Source organism: Procambarus clarkii, chromosome 56 (assembly GCF_040958095.1).
Source record: "Procambarus clarkii isolate CNS0578487 chromosome 56, FALCON_Pclarkii_2.0, whole genome shotgun sequence".
Taxonomy (NCBI): domain Eukaryota; kingdom Metazoa; phylum Arthropoda; class Malacostraca; order Decapoda; family Cambaridae; genus Procambarus; species Procambarus clarkii.
The window spans coordinates 33,511,569-33,533,760 of NC_091205.1; the positions used below are offsets into that span (position 1 = coordinate 33,511,569).

At 38.2% G+C, this 22,192-nt stretch overlaps 1 protein-coding gene across 1 annotated transcript; it reads right to left on the minus strand.

The window, feature by feature from the left end:
* On the minus strand, positions 1-20,504 carry LOC138353258 (splicing regulatory glutamine/lysine-rich protein 1-like). Its single transcript, XM_069306150.1, has 6 exons — positions 20,451-20,504; positions 15,774-15,882; positions 7,893-8,789; positions 5,686-5,778; positions 3,960-4,162; positions 1-159 (listed from the first exon to the last, which is right to left on the minus strand). The coding sequence occupies exons 1-6, from the start codon at positions 20,502-20,504 to the stop codon at positions 1-3; spliced, it is 1,515 nt and encodes a 504-aa protein (XP_069162251.1).
* Positions 20,505-22,192: the final 1,688 nt, after the last annotated feature.

The window sequence follows — 22,192 nt, forward strand, 5'->3', positions numbered from 1 at the left end:
CTAATATACGATGAGCCAGTCAACACGTACTGTTATGGTGGGCGGCACAACACCGACATTTGCTACCACTGCAGCCCTTCTTAATCTCTCGCTCTTCTCGGCCACACTTAGACTTGCAGGTTCCCTTCTGTTTCTTGCACTTTTTCTTGGTTTTGCACTCTGCAAGAATATATTTCAGTTATTGCAAACATTTGTCGTCTTATGAAGTCTACTTAAATTGCACTGACTTACCAGAGATTAGTGCACATCTCATGTACTCGTACTCAAGGAGAATCAACAGCATTTGCCAAAAAGTATGTTTAGGATGACAACGAATATGGTGTCATATTATAAATGCAGTATTGCAATGATGCTTTAAAAGTTCAGTACATATCTATTGTACGACAGTAGTCATGTAGCAGTCGAGTAATATCTGCTTCAACATCAACAAGGCTTTACTAGTGATTATTCATTTGTTAAAGACTGATAGAACTGTAGTTCCATCCGTTCTTATTTTTCTAATTAACTTACATCGTAGACACAAAGAGTTTCATATTTTATCTTAACAAATTGTTAATACAAGCAGACAAGAATGTTTCCGCATATTTTTAATAAAGTCGCATTATAATAAATATTTAATTTGCTTTAAACTTTAACTTAAAAATAATAAAAAAATATTGGCCAGCGAGCATTAATTAAGAGTTTAGTGTACAAATACAGAGACTTGCTGCACATAAGAACTAATTTGGCTACACAACCTGATCAACTGACTTCACCGACAACATGCACATATTCTACATGCACATATTACCCTTGCAATATTATAACAAATATTGAATGCGCTATAAAAATATTGTTTGACAGACTGTATGTTGAAAGTTTTTGTATAATTATACATAAAACAAATAAAATACTGTAAAAAGTGTAATGATATATAAAAAAATTATCATATAATGTAAATCACTAGTGATGTGTTAAAAGAATAGAATGATGCAAACTGCCATCAGATGATAAATTAAGTCAATTTGAGCTCATCAGTTTGGCCTATCACATTAACTTAACATTTATACCCCACAAAAAGAGTTGAAAAACACCAACTAATATGAAGTAATATCCATACTATAATGTTAAGGATGAAGAAAGCATGTGCAGTACACTCACTGGTCTTGGCGGGGCGCAGCATCTGCAGCTGGAGGAGCCCTCACAACCCTTCTTGACCTCACGTTCCCCTGCTGAGCACCGTTCATCACATCTGCCACCGTGTTTCTTGCACCTTCTCGTGATTTTACACCCTGTTAAAGCTTATAATATATAATATATATATATATATATATATATTATATATAATATATATATATATATATATAATATATATATTATATATATATATATATATATATATATATATATATATATATAATATATATATATATATATATATATATATATGTATAGGATAACTATTTGGGATGGGGCGGGAGAGGGGAAGGAATGGTGCCCAACCACTTAGACGGTCGGGGACTGAAACCTCCATAAAGTGAGATCGTCGCTCTATCGTCCAGTCTAAGTGGTTGGGTAGTACCAAGCAGAGAAAAACCAACTTGTATTGGTTAAATAGTCTCTGTCAGTCTGCTTTCATTTAAAACGGGATAATATTATATATCTGGATGAACGAGGATGCAGGGCTGTGACACAAACATATGTCTATCTTGGTTCACACCCACATCCCCCTATGGTTAACTTGTATCTAAGTATCTCTATGTTAAGCCTATAAGTCACTTTCCGTTAAACGCCTAAGTATTTATCCAATAAGCCTTTATGTCTCTTGCAATCCCTTATAGTTTGGATGCATTATATATGCCTTAAAATAATGACATCAAACTTTGTGTTTATCAATACAAAATAGAACTCGAAATAATGGATAAAATTGGATAAGTTTAGAGTGTTGATTTCTGGGAACAAATTATTGGGATAGATGGATTGTTTCAAGTATAAGTTATACAAACATATCAATAACTTTGGATTGATATAAATAGCTGCCTCGTGTAGGACCACGGGCCTTCTGCAGTTTCATTTATTTTTATCTTGTTAGTTTTTGAAACACTACTGATCTTGACCATAAATATGTTGGACAAAGAAATTTGTCAAAAACACAAAAAATAACTAAGTTTAATATTTTTTCGTTTTAGATCTAATTTTAACCTATTGACGAGTAGCTGTTGATCCTAATTAATCACTTGTCATTACAGTGATATTAAATAAAAAATTTAAATATTACATTTCAAGACTTAAGGTCACGCCTTTTGCTTTCGAATCTACACAAAGAGCTTCTAGTAGGAGAAGATACCAACGCTGGTTCTTTAAAAGTGTTAGAAGGACAGGTATTCCCTTCCGTGAAGGGAACATAAAATTTCTTTAACACAGGTGAGGCCATTCAAGTTTATAGTATTAAATCAACAGCCTATGTCGGCTCATTTAAATTTTTTACTGCACTTGAATGGAGAATAAATCCTATCATATATACAAATTTTAATAAACTTGTGTCGAAGTTGAGGCTTAAGCTTCAAGATAGCATTTTTAATACGTTGCACGTCATTGAATTACAGAATGATCACGAAATACAAAGCTCTCTTGGGAATTGATAGTTAGCCCCCATAACATGGGTGTGCCACGAACCGGAGGGCACTTGCAAACTAAGTATCCGAATAAGCCACAAGAACTATGAATATTTTTTTTTATCAAAGTAGTCAAACAAATGAAATAAATTGAGGAGCGAAATAGTGGAGGCAAACTTTTAACTCGGACTCAAATGTAGACACGACTTAAGCCAATATATCCGGGTACACGTATATAATGATATTGAAGGTTAAAAGGCTGAAGGATGAAGCTCAGCCCCATGTGCACATTAAGGTTCATCTAGGGAAGTAAGCACACATCCCCACATCAAAATAGCAGGTCACCACCAGAGGGAAATCCAGAGTTTGCGTTACGACAACATGTTGAGGGTGTGATAATGTATATATATATATATATATATATATATATATAATATATATATATATATATATATATATTTAATATATATATATATATATATATATTATATATATATATATATATATATATATATATATATATATATATATATATATATATATATATATATATATATATATATATATATATATATATATATACTATATATATATATATATATATATATATATATATATACATACATTTTCAGTCTCCGTGGTGTAGTGGTAAGACACTCGCCTGGCGTTCCGCGAGCGCTATGTCATGGGTTCGTATCCTGGCCGGGGAGGATTTACTGGGCGCAATTCCTTAACTGTAGCCTCTGTTTAACGCAACAGTAAAATGTGTACTTGGATGAAAAAACGATTCTTCGCGGCAGGGGATCGTATTCCAGGGACCATAGGATTAAGGACTTGCCCGAAACGCTACGCGTACTAGTGGCTGTACAAGAATGTAACAACTCTTGTATATATCTCAAAAAAAAAAAAAAAAATATATATATATATATATATATATATATATATATATATATATATATATATATATATATATATATATATATATATATATATATATATATATATATATATATATATATATATATATGTATATATATATATATATATATATATATATATATATATATATATATATATATATATATATATATATATATATATATATATATATATATATTAAGCAAACCTTTTCTGTAAGCAAACATATTTTAAAATATATATTAAGGAAACCTTATCTGTAAGCAAACATATTTTGGTGTAGTGGATTGGCTTTCCATTCAATTCGATTAAGGACCATTCTTTCTGCAGTTTTGGCCAGACAGCTTTTTATTGAGATGGGTATTGGATTTCCTGGGTTTTAGGTTTTTGAATGGGAACTATAATTACACTGTTCAAAGAGAGTGGTCGAGTTCTTGTTGCCCATACTCTGTTGATGAGATTTAAGAAGGCTTCTTCTCCTCTTTCTCCTAGCTTGGCTAGCATGTTGTAAGGGATTTTGTCATCACCTGGAGCTGTATTTTTAGTTTTCTTTGTAGCGCTTCTGAGTTCTTTCAGATTGAAAGGTTGTTCCAGTTCGTCAGGTAAGGCTAAAGCATCATCTACTTTTTTTCCATTATGCTGCTTGAAGTCTTTGTTGGTGAGTCAGAGTTGCTTGAGGAAGTTGAGTGGAACTGGCTCTTGAAGCAAATAGATTTGCTAACCTTTCTGCTTCTTGTTCTGGATGAACATAATGCGGAGGAGCAGGAGGCGATTTTCCTTTGGCCTTGTTGATCTGCCTCTAGATGTCACCCAAGGATGTATGCTGATTTAGCTTGGCACACCACTCGAGCCATTTCCCCTCTCTGATTTTTGCTGTTTCTTCGTGCATATGATCTCGGACAGCTTTAAGAAGTCCCAGATTAGCTTCGGTTCTATCTCTTCTAAAATTCTTTCGTGCACCATTTAGTCTGTTATGTAGTTCTTTGATCTTATCACAGAAATACCAATGGTCCTTACGTTGTTGGGTAATTGTTTTCCTCTTGGAGATGGCGAAATTTGCTGCTCTATGCATTGCATTTACTAATCTTTTTCCACTTCTTCGGTGTTGTCAGGAGGAGTGTAGTTTTGGTGCCAAGTTTCGAGAGATTCCTGAAACTTCGTCCAATCTGCTTTGATAAAGTCGCATCCGGGCTCGGGAGCTGGAGGTCTGGGAGGTAGTGCTATATATTAATAACTGTTTTTGTAGCAAAGTGGTCACTGGTCAGAACATGATCAACTGACAAATGACACAACTCATAAATACTGGTGGAAACAAACGTGGGAGCCAGCTTTCCCCACCAGTGTGGGTTGGTTCCGTCGAATTAAGCAACCTGATTTCAGGCACTTCATCCAAAAGGTGTTCAATATGTCTTCCGTTGGGGTCGGTTCTTGGTGAATCAAGTAGTAATTCACTATGAGCGTTGAAGTCGCCAGAGATGATAGTAGGTGTAGTGACTGCTATTTCAAAGATTGCTGAGAGATCCATGTCGTGTTCTCTATGGCTCCTGTATACATTGAAGATGGACAGCATTGAGTTCCTCATAGTGAGATTAACTCCCATAATTTCGACGTTCTCGCCACATTAAGGCAGGTCTGTGACTGCCGTGGCATTGATATGATTTCTGATTTTAGCCAGACTTTTTTCTTGGTGGGTGAGGAGACTCTTAGTTGGGTTGGAGCGTCACAATGTGGTACTGGTAACACACAACAGTCACAATGTGGTCATATTAACACACAACAGTCACAATGTGGTCATGGTAACACACAACAGTCACAATGTGGTCATGGTAACACACAACACAGTCACAATGTGGTCATGGTAACACACAACAGTCACAATGTGGTCATGGTAACACACAACACAGTCACAATGTGGTCATAGTAACACACAACACAGTCACAATGTGGTCATGGTAACACACAACACAGTCACAATGTGGTCATGGTAACACACAACAGTCACAATGTGGTCATGGTAACACACAACAGTCACAATGTGGTCATAGTAACACACAACAGTCACAATGTGGTCATAGTAACACACAACAGTCACAATGTGGTCATGGTAATGCTCGTTACGAGTCACAGTAACGTTGTCAGGGTAAAATGGACATATAAACTAGGAGATACTTACTTCTTTTGTCATCGACAAGTCCATATGACTTCACATTCTGTCTAAAAAGCTGTCCTTCACCCATGGTTGGTCTTCCCAGAGTGTCCTTGGAAGCTGGAGACAAAACCTCGGTTATTATATAATCTCAGAATATAAAAGTTATTCTACACCTTTTACTATGCCAGTGTTTTTGTCTACTTCCAATGTTTTCGTCGTAAATTTCCACCCCCAGGCTTTACACATTGTAATACTTTTGTACCCAATATATACACGTGTATTTTCAGCAAGATTTAAGCCAGCCAATATGACTTGTACGATCCAAACTGAGAAAGCCGATAAAACAGGCAAGCTGAGCACCATGGAGGGAGCAATTACATCAATGGAAACCTTACCACAGCCTAGTACCAAGTTGAGGGACGGAATTATCAGAACAAAGCACTAAGTCATTAAGACTATATAACACTGGGAATGGATCAGGATAAATATTTGGGATGGGGCGAGGGAGGGGAAGGAATGGTGCCCAACCACTTAGACGGTCGGGGACTGAAACCTCCATGAAGTGAGATCGTCGCTCTATCGTCCAGTCTAAGTGGTTGGGTAGTACCAAGCAGAGAAAACCAACTTGTATTGGTTAAATAGTCTCTGGCCAGTCTACTTTCCTTTAAAACGGGATAATATTATATATCTGGATGAACGAGGATGCAGGGCTGTGACACAAATATATGTCCATCTTGGTTCACACCCACATCCCCCTATGGTTAACTTGTATCTAAGTATCTCTATGTTAAGCCTTTAAGTCTCTTTCCGTTAAACGCCTAAGTATTTCTCCAATAAGCCTTTATGTCTCTTGCAATCCCTTATAGTTTTGGATGCATTATATATGCCTTAAAATAATGACATCAAACTTTGTGTTTATCAATACAAAATAGAATTCGAAATAATGGATAAAATTGGATAAGTTTGGATTGTTGATTTCTTGGAACAAATTATTGGGATAGATGGATTGTTTCAAGTATAAGTTATACAAACATATCAATAAGTTTGGATTGATATAAATAGCTGCCTCGTGTAGGACCATGGGCCTTCTGCAGTTTCATTTCTTTTTATCTTGTTAGTTTTTGAAACACTACTGATCTTGACCATAAATATGTTGGACAAAGAAATTTGTCAAAAACACAAAAAATAATCAAGTATAATATTTTTTTTTCGTTTTAGATCTAATTTTAACCTATTGACGAGTAGCTGTTGATCCTATTAATCACTTGTCATTACAGTGATATTAATTTTTTTTTAAATATTACATTTCAAGACTTTAGGTCACGCCTTTTGCTTTCGAATCTACACAAACAGCTTCTAGTAGGAGAAGATACCAACGCTGGTTCTTTAAAAGTGTTTAGAAGGATAGGTATTCCCTTCCGTGAAGGGAACATAAAATTTCTTTAACACAGGTGAGGCCATTCAAGTTTATAGTATTAAGTCAGCAGCCTATGTCGGCTCATTTAAATTTTTTACTGCACTTGAATGGAGAATAAATCCTATAACATATAAAATTTTTAATAAACTTGTTTCGAAGCTGAGGCTTAAGCTTCAAGATAGCATTTTTAATACATTGCATGTCATTGAATTACAGAATGATCACGAAATACAAAGCTCTCTTGGGAATTGATAGTTAGCCCCCATAACATGGGTGTGCCACGAACCGGAGGGCACTTGCAAACTAAATATTCGAATAAGCCACAAGAACTATAAATAACTTTTTTTTATCAAAGTAGTCAAACAAAAGGAATAAATTGAGGAGTGAAATAGTGGAGGCAAACTTTTAACTCGGACTCAAATGTAGATACGACTTAAGCCAATATATCCGGGTACACGTATATAATGATATTGAAGGTTAAAAGGCTGAAGGATGAAGCTCAGCCCCATGTGCACATTAAGGTTCATCTAGGGAAGTAAGCACACACCCCACATCAAAATAGCAGGTCACCACCAGAGGGAAATCCAGAGTTTGCGTTATGACAACATGTTGAGGGTGTGATAATGAACGCTCACATTTTAAGCGAAGAGACCATAAGCTGCTCAAGATCTGAACAGTTGATAAAAGGTTAACAAGTGTTTGTGTTTTTATTATATATGTTTTATGTGTGCTTACTTCACCGTAGTATTTCTTGGCATGCGGCCTGTCACTATTCCTCCCTCTGTTGGTTCTAGTTAACCAGACCCACACCTACCTTTCCTCCTTCCATCGCTCAGGATCTTCTTCTGTAGGTTCACTTTGTTCATGTCTTGATCCTTTCTTCTTCCTTTAGCCATTTTCTTTGCATATTTTCTTTTCTGTTTCTTGATTTTCACATTTCCTTTAATTTGTTTATTTTTACTACGTTCTCTCTTACCTTTAGTATTTTCCATTTGTATTTTTCCTTTGATTCCCTTAACTTTCTTTGGTCTTGTGCCACGTTTGTTGTCTTCCATTCCTTTGTTTTTCTTCACTTTGTTTAGCATTTTGAGACGTTTACTCTCATTCATTCGCCTGTTTTCATTATCTTTATTTAATTTTCTTTGCCGCATTGTCTTTCCTTTGTTTTTGTGCATTTGTATACTTATACCATTTATTTGTTTACGTTTCCGTTTAATCTTTGAATTTGCTTTATGTCCTTTCCTTCTTTCTTTTTGTGTGTTGCTTGTTTTCTTTTTCATTAATTTGTTCATATTTTTCACATGTTTTTTGCGATATTTGCTCTTCTCAATGTTTTTGTTTAGCTTATTTGTGTTTTGTTTCCGTAGATGTTTAATACTTGGCTTAAGTTGTCCCACTTTTCCTTGTCCTCTGCGACGCTGTGTCATTTCTTTTCCTCCAGGTTTGTGGTTTCTACCTCGTGTTCTACGACGTTCAGCTCCGGTTATCTTATCACCTCCCACAATGTTCTTCTTTCTTCCATTCCTCTTGCTCTCTTGACTTTCCTTGCCCTTTTTCTTCTCATTTCTGTTATGACGTATTTTCTTGTTAGTTTTCTTGTGTGTTTTATTGTGTTCTCTTGGTTCTCTTGCGGAGTTGTCGTCGCCTCTGGAACGTTTGTTGAGACCTTCCCTTCTCTCCCGCTGAAGCCTTCTTGACCCAAGGTCCTCCACTGTGAAAAACACCAGTCAAATGTTCAACAGTAAAATGCCTAACTTAATATCATACATAAATTATTTACATTCAAGTTGAACAAAATATTCAGAAATGTTATCAGACATTACACATAACTTCTTGAAAAAAATAAATATCCTTAACTGAGAATGTGAAGAGATGAACATTTACTCATTAAAATTAATAGTCATACATTAATAAAGTTTATTCACAAACATTTGCACATACACAACAAGTACAAGTGACCTTCACAGAGATTACATACTCTTAACTGTCCATCTGGGTGTTTCAGTAATTCTTTAATATTACGTATCGAGGATGGTACATTGTATATTAACTAAGTTAGTACAGTACTCTGTTGTGTCATTGGCTGAGGGATGCATTACAAACCTAAAAGGCTTCCTGATAATAACCATGAGAAGTCAAGTGTGCCATACTGATTCATACTGTTGGTGTATACTGACACAAGCATCAGATGTAAAGCTCAAGCTGCAGCCAAGAGGAATACACGCAGGTGGTCAGGCAGATCATTCTCATGTATTTTGTTATAATAAAGTGGTCTCAAACGCTTCTTAAAGAGCTGCAACAGGATCGATGGATATCATATGGGAAACAAATATAATTTTTATATTCCAAGAATAAGATTGATCCAAAGCAGAAATCTCACGTAAATAAAAGATCGTATATTGAAGCATCGAGTAGCATAAATATTACATTTTACTTCATTCTAATTAAAGGATTTTGTGTTAACTGTTATTATTAATATGAATTACTGAAATGGACTGTTATAAGAGTTACCATTACGCTTCAACATTTCAAATAAGGAACTCAAGAATTTTCAGCTTTAAGTATCACCGTAGACAACTATAATATTTGCTTAATTTAATACATCCCATTTAGCACTTTTGGATGAAGAATAAGGTATTTTTTGAAAGTGAACTGGGTTGTTAGAGTGGTATATGGTCATTGGAACGTGATCAGGTCCTGTGAGAGATCCAGGTGATATGTATTGATGAAGATGATTACCTAGTCTTTTCGTAAAGCTAAAATCAGGCCTAACAGATCCAGTGGGTGAATATATCGGTATAAAATCTGGTAAAAAAATTTATTAAATTGTTAGGGAGATTAAAGCTTTGGTGCATTATATGATGTTGAGCGTTGAGGCCTGCTATTAGAGTGACAGGTTAAATCTTGAAATGATTTCGGGGCATTTTAGTGTCCCCGCGGCCCGGTCCTCAACAAGGCCTCCACCCCCAGGAAGCAGCCCGTGACAGCTGACTAACACCAAGGTACCTATTTTACTGCTAGGTAACAGGGGCATAGAGTGAAAGAAACTCTGCCCATTGTTTCTCGCCGGCGCCTGGGATCGAACCCAGGACCACAGGATCACAAGTCCAGCGTGCTGTCCGCTCGGCCGACGGTGGGAGAGTATATTTTGTGTAAAATGTTAATTTTTATGTAAATGGTTCTTCTTATGTATGTATATTGTTGGTCATGAAGTCTTTGTGATGCCAAAGTTATCTGTAATGTTCGAGTTTATTGTTGGGTTTATTTAGAAATTGCAATGCCCACATGTGCCTCTCCACGTGAATGGTGAGTATTGTAGCCATATTGTCTGATCGTCGGTGAGTTTTTAATGTATTTGCTGGTTGAAAGTAGAACGTCAAGTCTCTCGATCTCAATTGAGCCACCAGGTGTCGAATGTTAAAGTATGTTCTAACATTAGGATGTGTTACGTCTAATAATACAGATGACATTTGTATACGTAGATCTGAGCTCATGGACAACGTCAGAAATCTTATCAGCCTACAACACCATCGATTTTTTTACCATAATCAGAATTTCTTTGGAAATATATTATTTAGATATTAAAACTACGATAATAAAATTTAACCAAAGAACCCTAACATATGAAGGATATGCTGTTTACATTCCGTTAATGTATTCACGTGGAACATCGGTGTTGCTATTAAAAACTTCGTCTATTGTGGTAACTATATGTTTTGAGAAAGTCAATAGGGGCCATGAAAAGGATTCGAACCCGAATACTTGGTACTCCCAAGCACACGCCCTAGGCCAGTACACCACGATATGGCCAAAACTAATGCAACCTGGGATTGAACTGAATCCTCTAGAGGTCCAGTGGATTCCATTGAAGGCCAATCAGTTGTTTTAAACCTTGTCCTCATTCACTCTGGCTGTGGCCCAGGAATTCTACCTCCAACGCTTCTCTTATTTCACGTGGCATCAGTTAACATTAATACATCATGTAAATGTGACTTCACTTTGTATTAATGTTTTCTTTGCTAACGACATCATAAAATGTTGTTGTGGTCAAATAAATTAAAATGTTTGTTTCATACCCTACATGTATTCCTGATTTAATGTGATGGCTACCCTCTCTATTCTCCTCGACTTTTTGTATATTTTAACAGAGTATTGTTAAGATTAATTTTTGCTGCATATATGTCAGTTCTTGATCATTAAAGTCTATCGTGTAACAAAGTGAACAATATTTAAAAGAAGTTTATCAGTAAACCTTTTCAGTCCAATGAAGCACAATAATTAATCTGTAATTGGGTAGTAAAGATAAGGAACACTTTACTAAATGTATCAACTGAGACACACTAAAGTGTATTTATTTATTAATTGGCTGGGTAAACGTTTCAATATAATTACAGTGTTTGATCCACTACAAGACTTCCATACACAAAGGTATTCACTGGAATTTTATGGTCTATGTGTGTTCCACGTAACTCTTTGGTTTGGTGTTAGGCTTAAGGCCTATCAACCTCTGGAAGGTTATTAAGACAACCATGAATTCCTTCCTGACAAGCAACAATGAAGCATACCAGAAGCAGGTATACTCTAGTTTTGGGCATAGTTGAAAACTAAAGTAATCTTTCAGTTTATATTCATCGAGAAGCCGGGAATACGTCTGGGTGTATATATCGGTGATAACATGTGTATAACATAAATATACTCACTGAGGCAGCATCGGGCGCCATGAAGGCAGTCATCATATTCAGTGAGGATGGCGAGACAGTCAGCCCGGGCCTCCACACACACTCCTCCACCTGTGGTGCACGTCCTGCTCTCGCTCTCCTGCAAGCATATTGATGCATATTTTCATTGCAAGTTGATGACCTCAATGTTGCAAGTATTTTCTCTGTCCTTCAGTATTATAAATTACAGACTTTCTGTGTTGTGTACAAATATGTATGTGTCCTCAGGGAGGAATTCCGCTCACTGGAATGGATTCAGCACAACTACATAACTATCTACTATCTACTAAGGTTAGATTAGCTTAAGGTTATGATGGACAAACCACATATCAGAAAGTGAACAAACGACGGCATTTTAGTTCGTCCTGGACCATTGACAAGTCGTGTAAAAGGAGAGGATTGTGTCATGGATGAAGATTAAGCCACACAAAAGGTGGCACGGGCGTGAATAGCCCGAAATAAAGCACAGGATGTTCTTGACAAATATATAAGGTAAGAGAGCGAAAAGATAGGGGAGGATCAGGTAGGAATAGGATGAATGTAAGAAAAAGATACAAATAGGATGAACGTAAGAATAAATTAATATATGATGAATGTAAGAAAAAGGTAAGAATAGCATGAATGTAAGAATAAGGTAAGACTAGGATGAATGTACGAATAAGGTAAGAATATGAGGAATGTAAGAATAAGGTAAGAATAGCATGAATGTAAGAATAAGTAAGACTAGGATGAATGTAGGACTTTGATTAAAGGTAAGAAATAGGTAAGAATAGGATGAGTGTAAGAATAAAATAATAATTGGATTAATGTAAAGATAAGGTAAGACTAGGATAAATGTAAGAATAAGGTAAGAATAAGATGAATGTAAGAATAAGATGAATGTAAAAATAAGATCAATGCAAGAATAAGATGAATGTAAAAATAAGATGAATGTAAGAATAAGATGAATGTAAAAATAAGATGAATGTAAGAATAAGATGAATGTAAAAATAAGATGAATGTAAGAATAAGATGAATGTAAAAATAAGATCAATGCAAGAATATCATGAATGTAACACTAAGATGAATGTAAAAATAAGGAAAGAATAGTATGAATATAAAAATAGATTGGAATATGATGAATATAAGAAGTCTTTTGAATTCCTATGACCTGACGGCCGAGTGGATAGTGCTCGGGGTTCGTAGTCTTAAGGGTCCGGGTTCGATCCCCGGCCGAGGCGCAAACAAATGTACAGAGTTTCTTTCACCTTGATGCCTCTATTCACCTAGCAGTAAATAGGTACCCGGGAGTTAGACAGCTGGTACGGCCTGTTTCCTGAGAATGTGGGTGTGTGAAATTTAGGATTAAGGAATTGCCCGAAACGCTATGCGTGTTCTAGGGTGTACAAGAATGTAAGAACTTTTGTATACATAAATAAAAACAAAAAGAATAAGGTAAGAATGGGATGAATGTAAGAATAAGGTTATAATAGGAATAATGTAAGAATAAGAGGAGGGAAGGAGTAAGAGAAATATAAGAGTAAGAAGAAAGATACGAATAAGAAAAGGGTAGGAATAAAAAATCACATTTGTTAAGAAGGTTAGAACATTTAAGTATGTATTGTGAAAAGGAATAGTCAACAGCAACAAAGCCATTGTTAAAGTTCATGTTGGGTATGTTGTGTATCAGAGCCGATTCGACATGATGGTGAATACGTGTTCAATTTAAAATATAAACAAATACTTATTGTGTGTGTGTGTAAGTGGTTGAGTCTGTGCATGTTTCTGTATGTGTATGTTTGTGCTCACCTAATTGTGCTTCCGGAGGTTGAGCTTTGTCTCTTTGGTTCCGCCTCTCAACTGTCAATCAACTGGTGTACAGATTCCTGAGCCTACTGGGCTCTATCATATCTACATTTGAAACTGTGTATGAAGTCAGCCTCCACCACATCACTTCCTAGTGCATTCCATTTACTAACTACTCTGACACTGAAAAAAGTTCTTTCTAACGTCTCTGTGGCTCATTTGGGTACTCAGCTTCCACCTGTGTCCCCTTGTTCGCGTCCCACCAGGGGACGTGTGTGTGTGTGTGTGTGTGTGTGTGTGTGTGTGTGCGTGTGTGTGTGTGTGTGTGTGTGTGTGTGTGTGTGTGTGTGTGTGTGTGTGTGTGTGTGTGTGTGTGTGTGTGTGTGTGTGTATGTTTTTGGTGTGTTTTTGTTTGTGTTTGATGTGTGGTTTGTGTGTGTTTGTATGTATTTGGTGTGTGCATGTGTTTGGTGTGTTTGTGTGTGTTTGATATGTTTGTGTACATATTTTGTGTGTGTGTTTAGTGTGTGTGTGTGTGTGTATGTTTGGAATATATTTGTGTGTTTGGTGTGTTTGTTTATGTTGATGTTTGTTTGTGAGTTTTTAGTTTGTTTGTGTTTGGCGAAATGGAGTTTTTGTGATCGTTATGTTTGTATTTATTATGAGCACTTATGTTTAGTGTGTTTGTGTGAGTGTTTGTTTGTGTTTTGTGTGTTTGGTGTGTTTGTGTATTTGGTGTGTTTGTGTGTGTTTGGTGTGTTTGTGTGTTTGGTGTGTTTGTGTGTTTGGTGTGTTTGTATGTGTTTGGAAAGTTTGGGTACGTATTTGATGTGTTTATGTGTGTGTTTAGTATGTTTCTGGGATTGGAATGTATTTGTGTGTTTGTGTTTGTTTGTGTGTGTTTGTGTGTTTTTGTGTCTGGCATATTTGTGTGCTTGGTGTTTATGTGTGTGTGTTTGTGTTTATGTGTGTTGTACGTTTGGTGTGTTTGTCTGTGTGTGTTTGGTATGTTTTGGTGTGGGTTTGGTATGTTTATGTGTTGTGTGTGTGTTTGTTGTGTTTTTGTCTGTGCTGAAATGTTTTTGTGTGTGGTATGTTTGTCTGTGTGGTGTGTGTTTGGTGTGTGTGTGTGTGTGTAATTACCTAAGTGTAATTACCTAAGTGTAGTTACAGGATGAGAGCTACGCTCGTGGTGTTACGTCTTCCCAGCACTCTTTGTCATACAACGCTTTGAAACTACTGACGGTCTTGGCCTCCACCACCTTCTCACCTAACTTGTTCCAACTGTCTACCACTCTGTTTGTGAAAGTGATTTTTCTTATATTTCTTCGGCATCTGTGTTTAGCTAGTTTAAATCTATGACCTCTTGTTCTTAAAGTTCCAGGTCTCAGGAAATCTTACCTATCGATTTTATCAATTCCTGTTACTATTTTGTATGTAGTGAGCATATCACCTCTTTTTCTTCTGTCTTCTAGTTTTGGCATATATAATGCCTCTAACCTCTCCTCGTAGCTCTTGCCCTTCAGTTCTGGGAGCCACTTAGTAGCATGTCTTTGCACCTTTTCCAGTTTGTTGATATGCTTCTTAAGATATGGGCACCACACAACCGCTGCATATTCTAGCTTTGGCCTAACAAAAGTCGTGAACAATTTCTATTGTATATCGCCATCCATGTATTTAGAAGCAATTCTGAAGTTAGAAAGCGTGGCATAGGCTCCTCGCACAATATTCTTTATGTTGTCCTCAGGTGATCTAGAACCTAGATCTATCTAGAACCACCCCAAGATCTCTTTCTTTATCAGAATTCTTTAAAGATTTCTCACATAATATATAGGTTGTGTGAGGTGTATGTTCTCCTATTCCACATTCCATAACATGGCATTTATTAACATTAAATTCCATTTGCCAAGTGGTGCTCCATATACTTATTTTGTCCAGGTCATCTTGAAGGGTATGACAATCATCTAAGTTTCTTATCCTTCCTATTATCTTACCATCATCAGCAAACATGTTCATATAATTCTGTATACCAACTGGTAGATCATTTATGTAGACAATAAACATCACTGGTGCAAGAACTAAACTCTGTGGTACTTCACTTGTGACATTTCTCCAGTCCGATACATTGCCTCTGATCACTGCCCTCATTTTTCATTCAGTCAGAAAATTTTTCATCCATGTTAGAAGCTTACCTGTCACCCCTCCAATGTTTTCCCGTTTCCAGATCAACTTCTTAGGTGGAACTCTGTCGAAAGCCTTTTTTAGGTCCAGATAGATGCAGTCAACCCAACCATCTCTTTCCTGTAATATCTCTGTTGCTTAATCATAGAAACTGAGTAAATTCGATACACAGGATCTTCCAGATCGAAAACCATACTGTCTGTTTGATATTATATCATTTCTCTCCAGGTGTTCTACCCATTTAGGTTTATTTTTTTTTTTCCAAAACTTTGACTATTAAACTTGTCAATGATACCGGTCTATGATGAAGGGCGTCTTTCCTGCTTCCACTTTTGTAGATTGGAACTCTGTTAACCTTTTTCCACACATCAGCTACAACTCCTGTAAACAGGGATGCCTGAAAAATCAGTTGAAGTGGAATGCTGAGCTCAGGTGCACATTCTCTCAGAACCCATGGTGAAACTCCATCTGGACCAATGCTTTGTTCTTATTTAGCTCCTTGAGCATTTTTTCCACTTCGTCTCTAGACACCTCTATGTGCTCTATGGTTGTTCTCTGGAATTCTTATTGTATCTGGTTCCCTGAAGATTTCATTTTGTACAAACACACTTTGGAACTTTTCGTTTAATGTTTCACACATTTCCTTTTCATTTTCGGTGAATCTATTTCCCATTTTCAACCTCTGAATATTATCCTTTACCTGCAATTTGTTGTTTATGAATTTAAAGAATAGACCTGGTTCTGTTTTACATTTGTCTGCAATCCCTTTTTCAAATTTTTTTTCTGCCACTCTCCTCACTGCCGTGTAGTTGTTTCTCGCATCTTTGTATCGCTGGTATGTTTGGGGGTTTGGCCTCTTCCTGTATTGATTCCAGTTTTGTGTCTTTTGGTCTCTGGCCGTCTCGCAATTTCTGTTGAACCAATCCTGTTTCCTAGTTCTGCATCTCTGTTTTGGTATAAATTTTTTTGTGCCTTTATCATATATGTAACAAAACTTGACATACAACTCATTCACTTCCTTGCCTAGCAACAAGTCTGTCCAATTATACTCACTACAAATTTTTTCTAAGGTTGCCATAATGTCCTCTCCTAAAGTCATTTTTTTCAATTGCATCAACCTTCATATTTTCTTCCAGATTATAACGTATTGCATAATTTATTCCCATAAAGACATAGTCCTCCCTTCAGTCCTTCCTCCTACGGGAGGAAGGTACTGAATGTCAAATATTTCTTCCTCCTTCCTGGTAAATATCAAACCTAGCATGGAAGGAACGTCCCCTTCCCTCATCCTCGTAGCTTGTTTAACATGTTGATACAAGAATGATTCCAGGATGAGGTCAACAATTTTACAGGTCCAAAAATCTTCTGTTTTTGCTTCATATGCTTCCCAGTCTATGGATTTCAAGTTGAAGTCGCCGACTATCAACAGTCGTGATCTATTGTTATCCGCTCTCGCTATGATCTCTCTCATTATTGTTATAAGACCTTCTCGTTCACTATCTAGCTCCTCCTTTGACCATATGCTGCTTGGCGGTGGACTATATGCATTTATGATCATTAGTTTGTCATCCTCATGGCAGATCTCTAGTGCTATTATGTCAACTTCTTGTGGATTGGCAGTCATTATTTCGTTCACCTTTAGGTGTTCTTTCACCAGCACAGCAACGCCACCGCCTTTCCTAATTTTTCTGTCCCGTCTCCAAATTGAGTAGCCCCTTGGGAATATGACCTCATTTAAAATAACATCTTCAAGGTTTGTCTCCGTGAGTGCAACAATGTCTGGTGTCTGCAGCTGTATTACATCACTTAACTCCAGTATCTTCGATCTTACTCCATCTATGTTGGTGTACGCAATCTTCAGGAACTTGTTCCCCCTCTTCTTATTTTTCACTCCCCCTCTCTCTAATGATTTTGTTGGTTTGCCTTTATGTACAACTTTACTGGTCTGTCTACCCCTATCACTCTGTAGAAAAAAAAAATGATTTCTTCTTCATTCCTGCTCTCATTTAAACGTTTTGCCTTTTGTGTGTGTGTGTGTGTGTGTGTGTGTGTTTGGTATGTGTATATGTGTTTGGAAAGCATGTGTTTGTTTGGTATGCTTATGTGTGTTCGTTTGGTATCTTAGTGTGTGTGAGTGTTTATTATGTGCGTTTGTGCTTGATGTGTATGAGTGTGTGTTTGTGTATGTTTGGTATCTTAGTGTGTATGGTGCATGTTTGTGTGTATGGCGTGGGTTTGGTGGGTGTGTTGTGTGTTCTTGGTGTGTTTATGCCCCATGGTGTTTGAGATTCTGTAGTGTGTGTGTGTGTGAAAAGTACTATTAGGTAAATTATTATTTTAACAGTTGGTGTGTTAGTTATTAACATTATTATAAACACTGTTGGTGTGTATGGGAGGTTCTGTCAGTGAAATGTGAGCCAACTTGAGGTCAGAAATGGTGTGTGTGGGTTGACCTAGGCCAGGAGCCAGCCAGATTTCCCTTCGCTGCCAGTGTTACAACATGTCATCATGCTGCTCGTCCAGTCTCCTGCCCACGCGTCTTTTTCTGTCTCTCGCCTTATCTCTCAGTCTCTTTCTGTCTGCCTCTTTCTGTCTGTCTCTTTCTCTTTGACTCTTTCTCTCTGTCTCTGCCTCTCTGTCTCAGCTTTACCTGTGATGTCCAAAGTGGTTTGGAAAGAATGGGGAGAGGGTAGAGGGATAGGGAGGTAAAATTCAGGAAGAAGTGGAGGTTTGAAAGTTCGATGGCCTGTCCACCATGGATTTGCGTATGTGTGTCGTTTGTTTGGGTGTGTGATATGTTGGGTTGTCAGTACATTGGCTGGGTGGCTAGTGTTTGTGTCCTAGCTGGTGTTTGTAAAACCTAGAGCCGTTGGACTTGGCTGTAGAAGATTAGTCCTAGGAGATTAGAGCCTCTGCCTCTGCATCTCTGTCTCTGCTTGTCTGCCTCTGCATCTCTGTCTCTGCTTGTCTGCCTCTGCATCTCTGTCTTTGCTTGTCTGCCTCTGCATCTCTGCCTCTGCTTGTCTGCCTCTGCCTCTGCCTTTCTACCTCTGACTCTCTGTCTCTGCCTCTCTGTCTTTGCTATCTCTGACTCTGCCTCTCTGTCTCTGTCTATCTGTCTCTTCCTCTCTGCCTCTGCCTCTATGTCTCTACCTTTTCGTCTCTGACTCTGTCTCTGTTTCTGCCTATCTGTCTCTTCCTCTCTCTCTCTCTCTCTCTGCCTCTATGGCTTTTCCTTTTTGTCTTTGCCTCTCTGCTTCTCTGTCTGTGCATTTTTGCCTCTCTGTCTGCCTCTTTGTCTCTGCCTGTCTGTCTCTTCTTCTCGGTCTCTGCCTCTCTGTCTTTGCGTCTCTGTCTCTGCCTCTCAGTCTGTTTCTGCCTCTTTGCCTCTCAGTCTCTGCCTCTCTGTCTCTGTGTCACTGTCTCAAAATACACATGTATAAAACGTAATTTAAAACGTGAGTAAAACAATCAAATGTCATTTTTAAAACATTTTGAAAATAAGAAAATGTTTTGTGTGGTGCTGCTTCCTGTTGTCTCTTCTGCTGGGGGAATGACGTACCTACCTTTGAACTGATTTGAGGAGTGGGGTAATGTATATGTAAAATATGAGAAAATCAGTAGGAACCATTACGAGGACTCGAACTTGCACACTGGGTATTCCCAAGCATACGCAGTAGATCACTACACTATAACATAATAAAAATTATGCAACCTAGGATTCAAATGAATCCTCTAGGGGGTCATGTGGCTTCCACTGAAGCCTAAATTGAGACGGCCATTGTGAACTCACAATAGATGAACAATACTGTTCATATAAACTCGAAGTTGATGTTCACTGACACACCTTCACAAATATTATGCATGTTACACTGGAAGTTAATCATTCCTTTACGCTCTTCACATCATGAAACTAGAACTTCGTAATGGTCAGAAAAAACATTATTATTAGATGATTCGAAAGTGGCTAGACCCATAAAAAAAATCTTTGTCACTGCCAATGAAACAACCATATCAATTTCTACTACTCGTTTTCTATAGGTTGTCTTTGCAAGCATATCAACAGAGCCTTGAGATGCCAACATGTGATGTATCCATAGGAATTTAAATTCAAATCGGTTTTCTTTAGCAGCTAAGACATTCATTCGAATATCACTGACTATTTTTTTGGTGTTTATATCCTGGGGCCTGTTCCCTTATATGATTGTTACCTAATGTTGTTAATAAATAAAGGTTCTCCTACAGATGCATATAAGAAGCTCATGAAATAAATGTACCTCTAGGAGCAGGTTTCAACATAGATGAGGAAGGATTACAGCTCTTCCTTGCACTTTCACCAGGTTCGTTATTTGATAGTTCCCCTATGTGATAGTTCCAAAGTACATTCTCATTAAATAAATTATTTTATTGGAGCAGGCTTCTGATGAGGTGAGGTAGGATAACAGCTCATGCTGCAGTTTCACTTGTTTTGACATCCTTTATGAACCCTAGTCAAAGTTATTAGGAGAAGAGAGAAAGAGAGAGAGAGAGAGAGAGAGAGAGAGCGAGAGCGAGAGCGAGAGCGAGAGCGAGAGCGAGAGAGAGAGAGAGAGAGAGAGAGAGAGAGAGAGAGAGAGAGAGAGAGAGAGAGAGAGAGAGAGAGAGAGAGAGAGAGAGAGAGAACACCAACAACATCCCGTCTAACTTACCTGTTGCTGAAGGACGAACACCCACACCAGGACCAGCCAGGCTGCAGCCCTCATTATACTGGTGATGATTCTTCACAACGCTACGTTGTATTATAGACTGTGGGTTGGTTGGTGTTGTCGTCGTCGATCCTTCTCTATGGACAACCCAACCCACAACTCGGCAGAGTGCTTATACTAGGAGATCACCCTTGGCGCTTCTGGCTCTTGGAGAGGGGCTCAACGTCACACGTTTAGGGGATGCGGCTCCAACACTTAGCCTCGTTGTCACGTGCACACACCCACTCGAGCCGCTGTGACTCCCCACTCTCTCCTTATGAGATATGATCTCCTCAATCCCCCTATGACTTACTAGTATTACCTCCTACCCTGTCCACAGCAGTGGTTCATGGTTCTTTCTCTCTCTCTCTCCTTCTTTACTACCTCCTGGGAAGCCTCACTAGGACAAGGGCAAACACCAGCAAATTGTGACACATTTACTGAACAAAGCACATACACGATACATACACACATATAATAATAATGAATCCTATACTCTATAATATCACAATCAGGTTGCACTCCAATACCATCAGAACTCTATTATCAGCTTATCAAGTGGTATCCTATCTCCTGGTTCACCACCTGATACTATTAACCTCCTCAAGTTGGTCAAGCCTACACACTGTTGCACCATCAGCAAGATAACATATATATATAGAAAACCAGCATTTGAATGCAATAACATATACCAGTATAAATGTTCATTGATACTTCAATATAAGAAACTCCTTGACATAAGGATGCCAACAGTCACTCACCTCTCACTGCGTCTTGCACGCTACTGACAACCAAACACTATCAACTCCCTATAAGTAATCCACCAGAACTTCCCCTTCCACCTCTGGAAGTTCACTACCCTATTTCTTTAGGTTCTTCCGGGCTTCACTACCAGGATCCTCTGCAGCTCCTCCAGGCTGCTATCATGAAGTTTCCTTGTGCAACTACGGTGCTTCACCCTTCTGTTAGGTTCTTCCACAGCTCTCTTGGCTGCTACACCACCTCTACAGAAGCACGTGACACTCCTCTTCACTGCTGCTTCTCCTCACAGCTCGAGGTCCTCTGCTCCACTACCTTGGGGTCTCATCAGCTACATCATCTGCTGGCTTCGAAGTTCTCAGCAACTTCTTCCCCAAAGACAAACCTGCAACCCATCGACGTTCCAATAAAATGTTCCCCTTTAACACATAAACAAAAATAGCCACACAATATGCTTGCCTCAAACCTCTATCTGTCCTCTACATACAGTGAGAGTGGACTCCCCCGTTTTGGGCGGGTCCATACTCCACCTCGCCTGGCGGCGGTCCTCACTCGCTGGGAGGGTCTTCCTCCATCCGGAGCCAGGCTCCCTCAGTCGTCCGCCAGCGCTCAGAGGGGGCGGACGTCGCTCCGTGTTCCTCCCTCTCCACTCTCTTATTTCAGGCTTTCTGCCTTATTAAAACATGTCTAACTTATAAATAAACATCGCTACTGTCGCTGGGCACACGACCAAACTACAAGCGATCACTATGAACTGGCGTTTATCGTGCTTACCACAGATTAATTGGTCGAGGGCGCTTTCCCTCTGACGGCGTCTGGTCAGGGCGCTCCACACGGCCCACAATAATGCCTCCGGGCGGCTTAATATTCACTAATTATCGTCCACGACTTGAGACCACACGTCCCCAGCTCGATTCCACAGCTGGCACGTCTGCACACTTCTCTTC

What these genes read in the sequence shown, in the direction of transcription:
- LOC138353258 (XM_069306150.1), bottom strand. Translation starts at nt 20,504, where the DNA reads ATGAGGGCTGCAGCCTGGCTGGTCCTGGTGTGGGTGTTCGTCCTTCAG. An exon ending in AAACATTGGAGGGGTGACAG is followed by an intron (nt 8,790 to 15,773) that starts GTAAGCTTCTAA and finishes TGTTTTTCACAG; the next exon opens with TGGAGGACCTTGGGTCAAGA. An exon ending in ACTTGTCGATGACAAAAGAA is followed by an intron (nt 4,163 to 5,685) that starts GTAAGTATCTCC and finishes TCACCAACAAAG; the next exon opens with ACTTCAAGCAGCATAATGGA.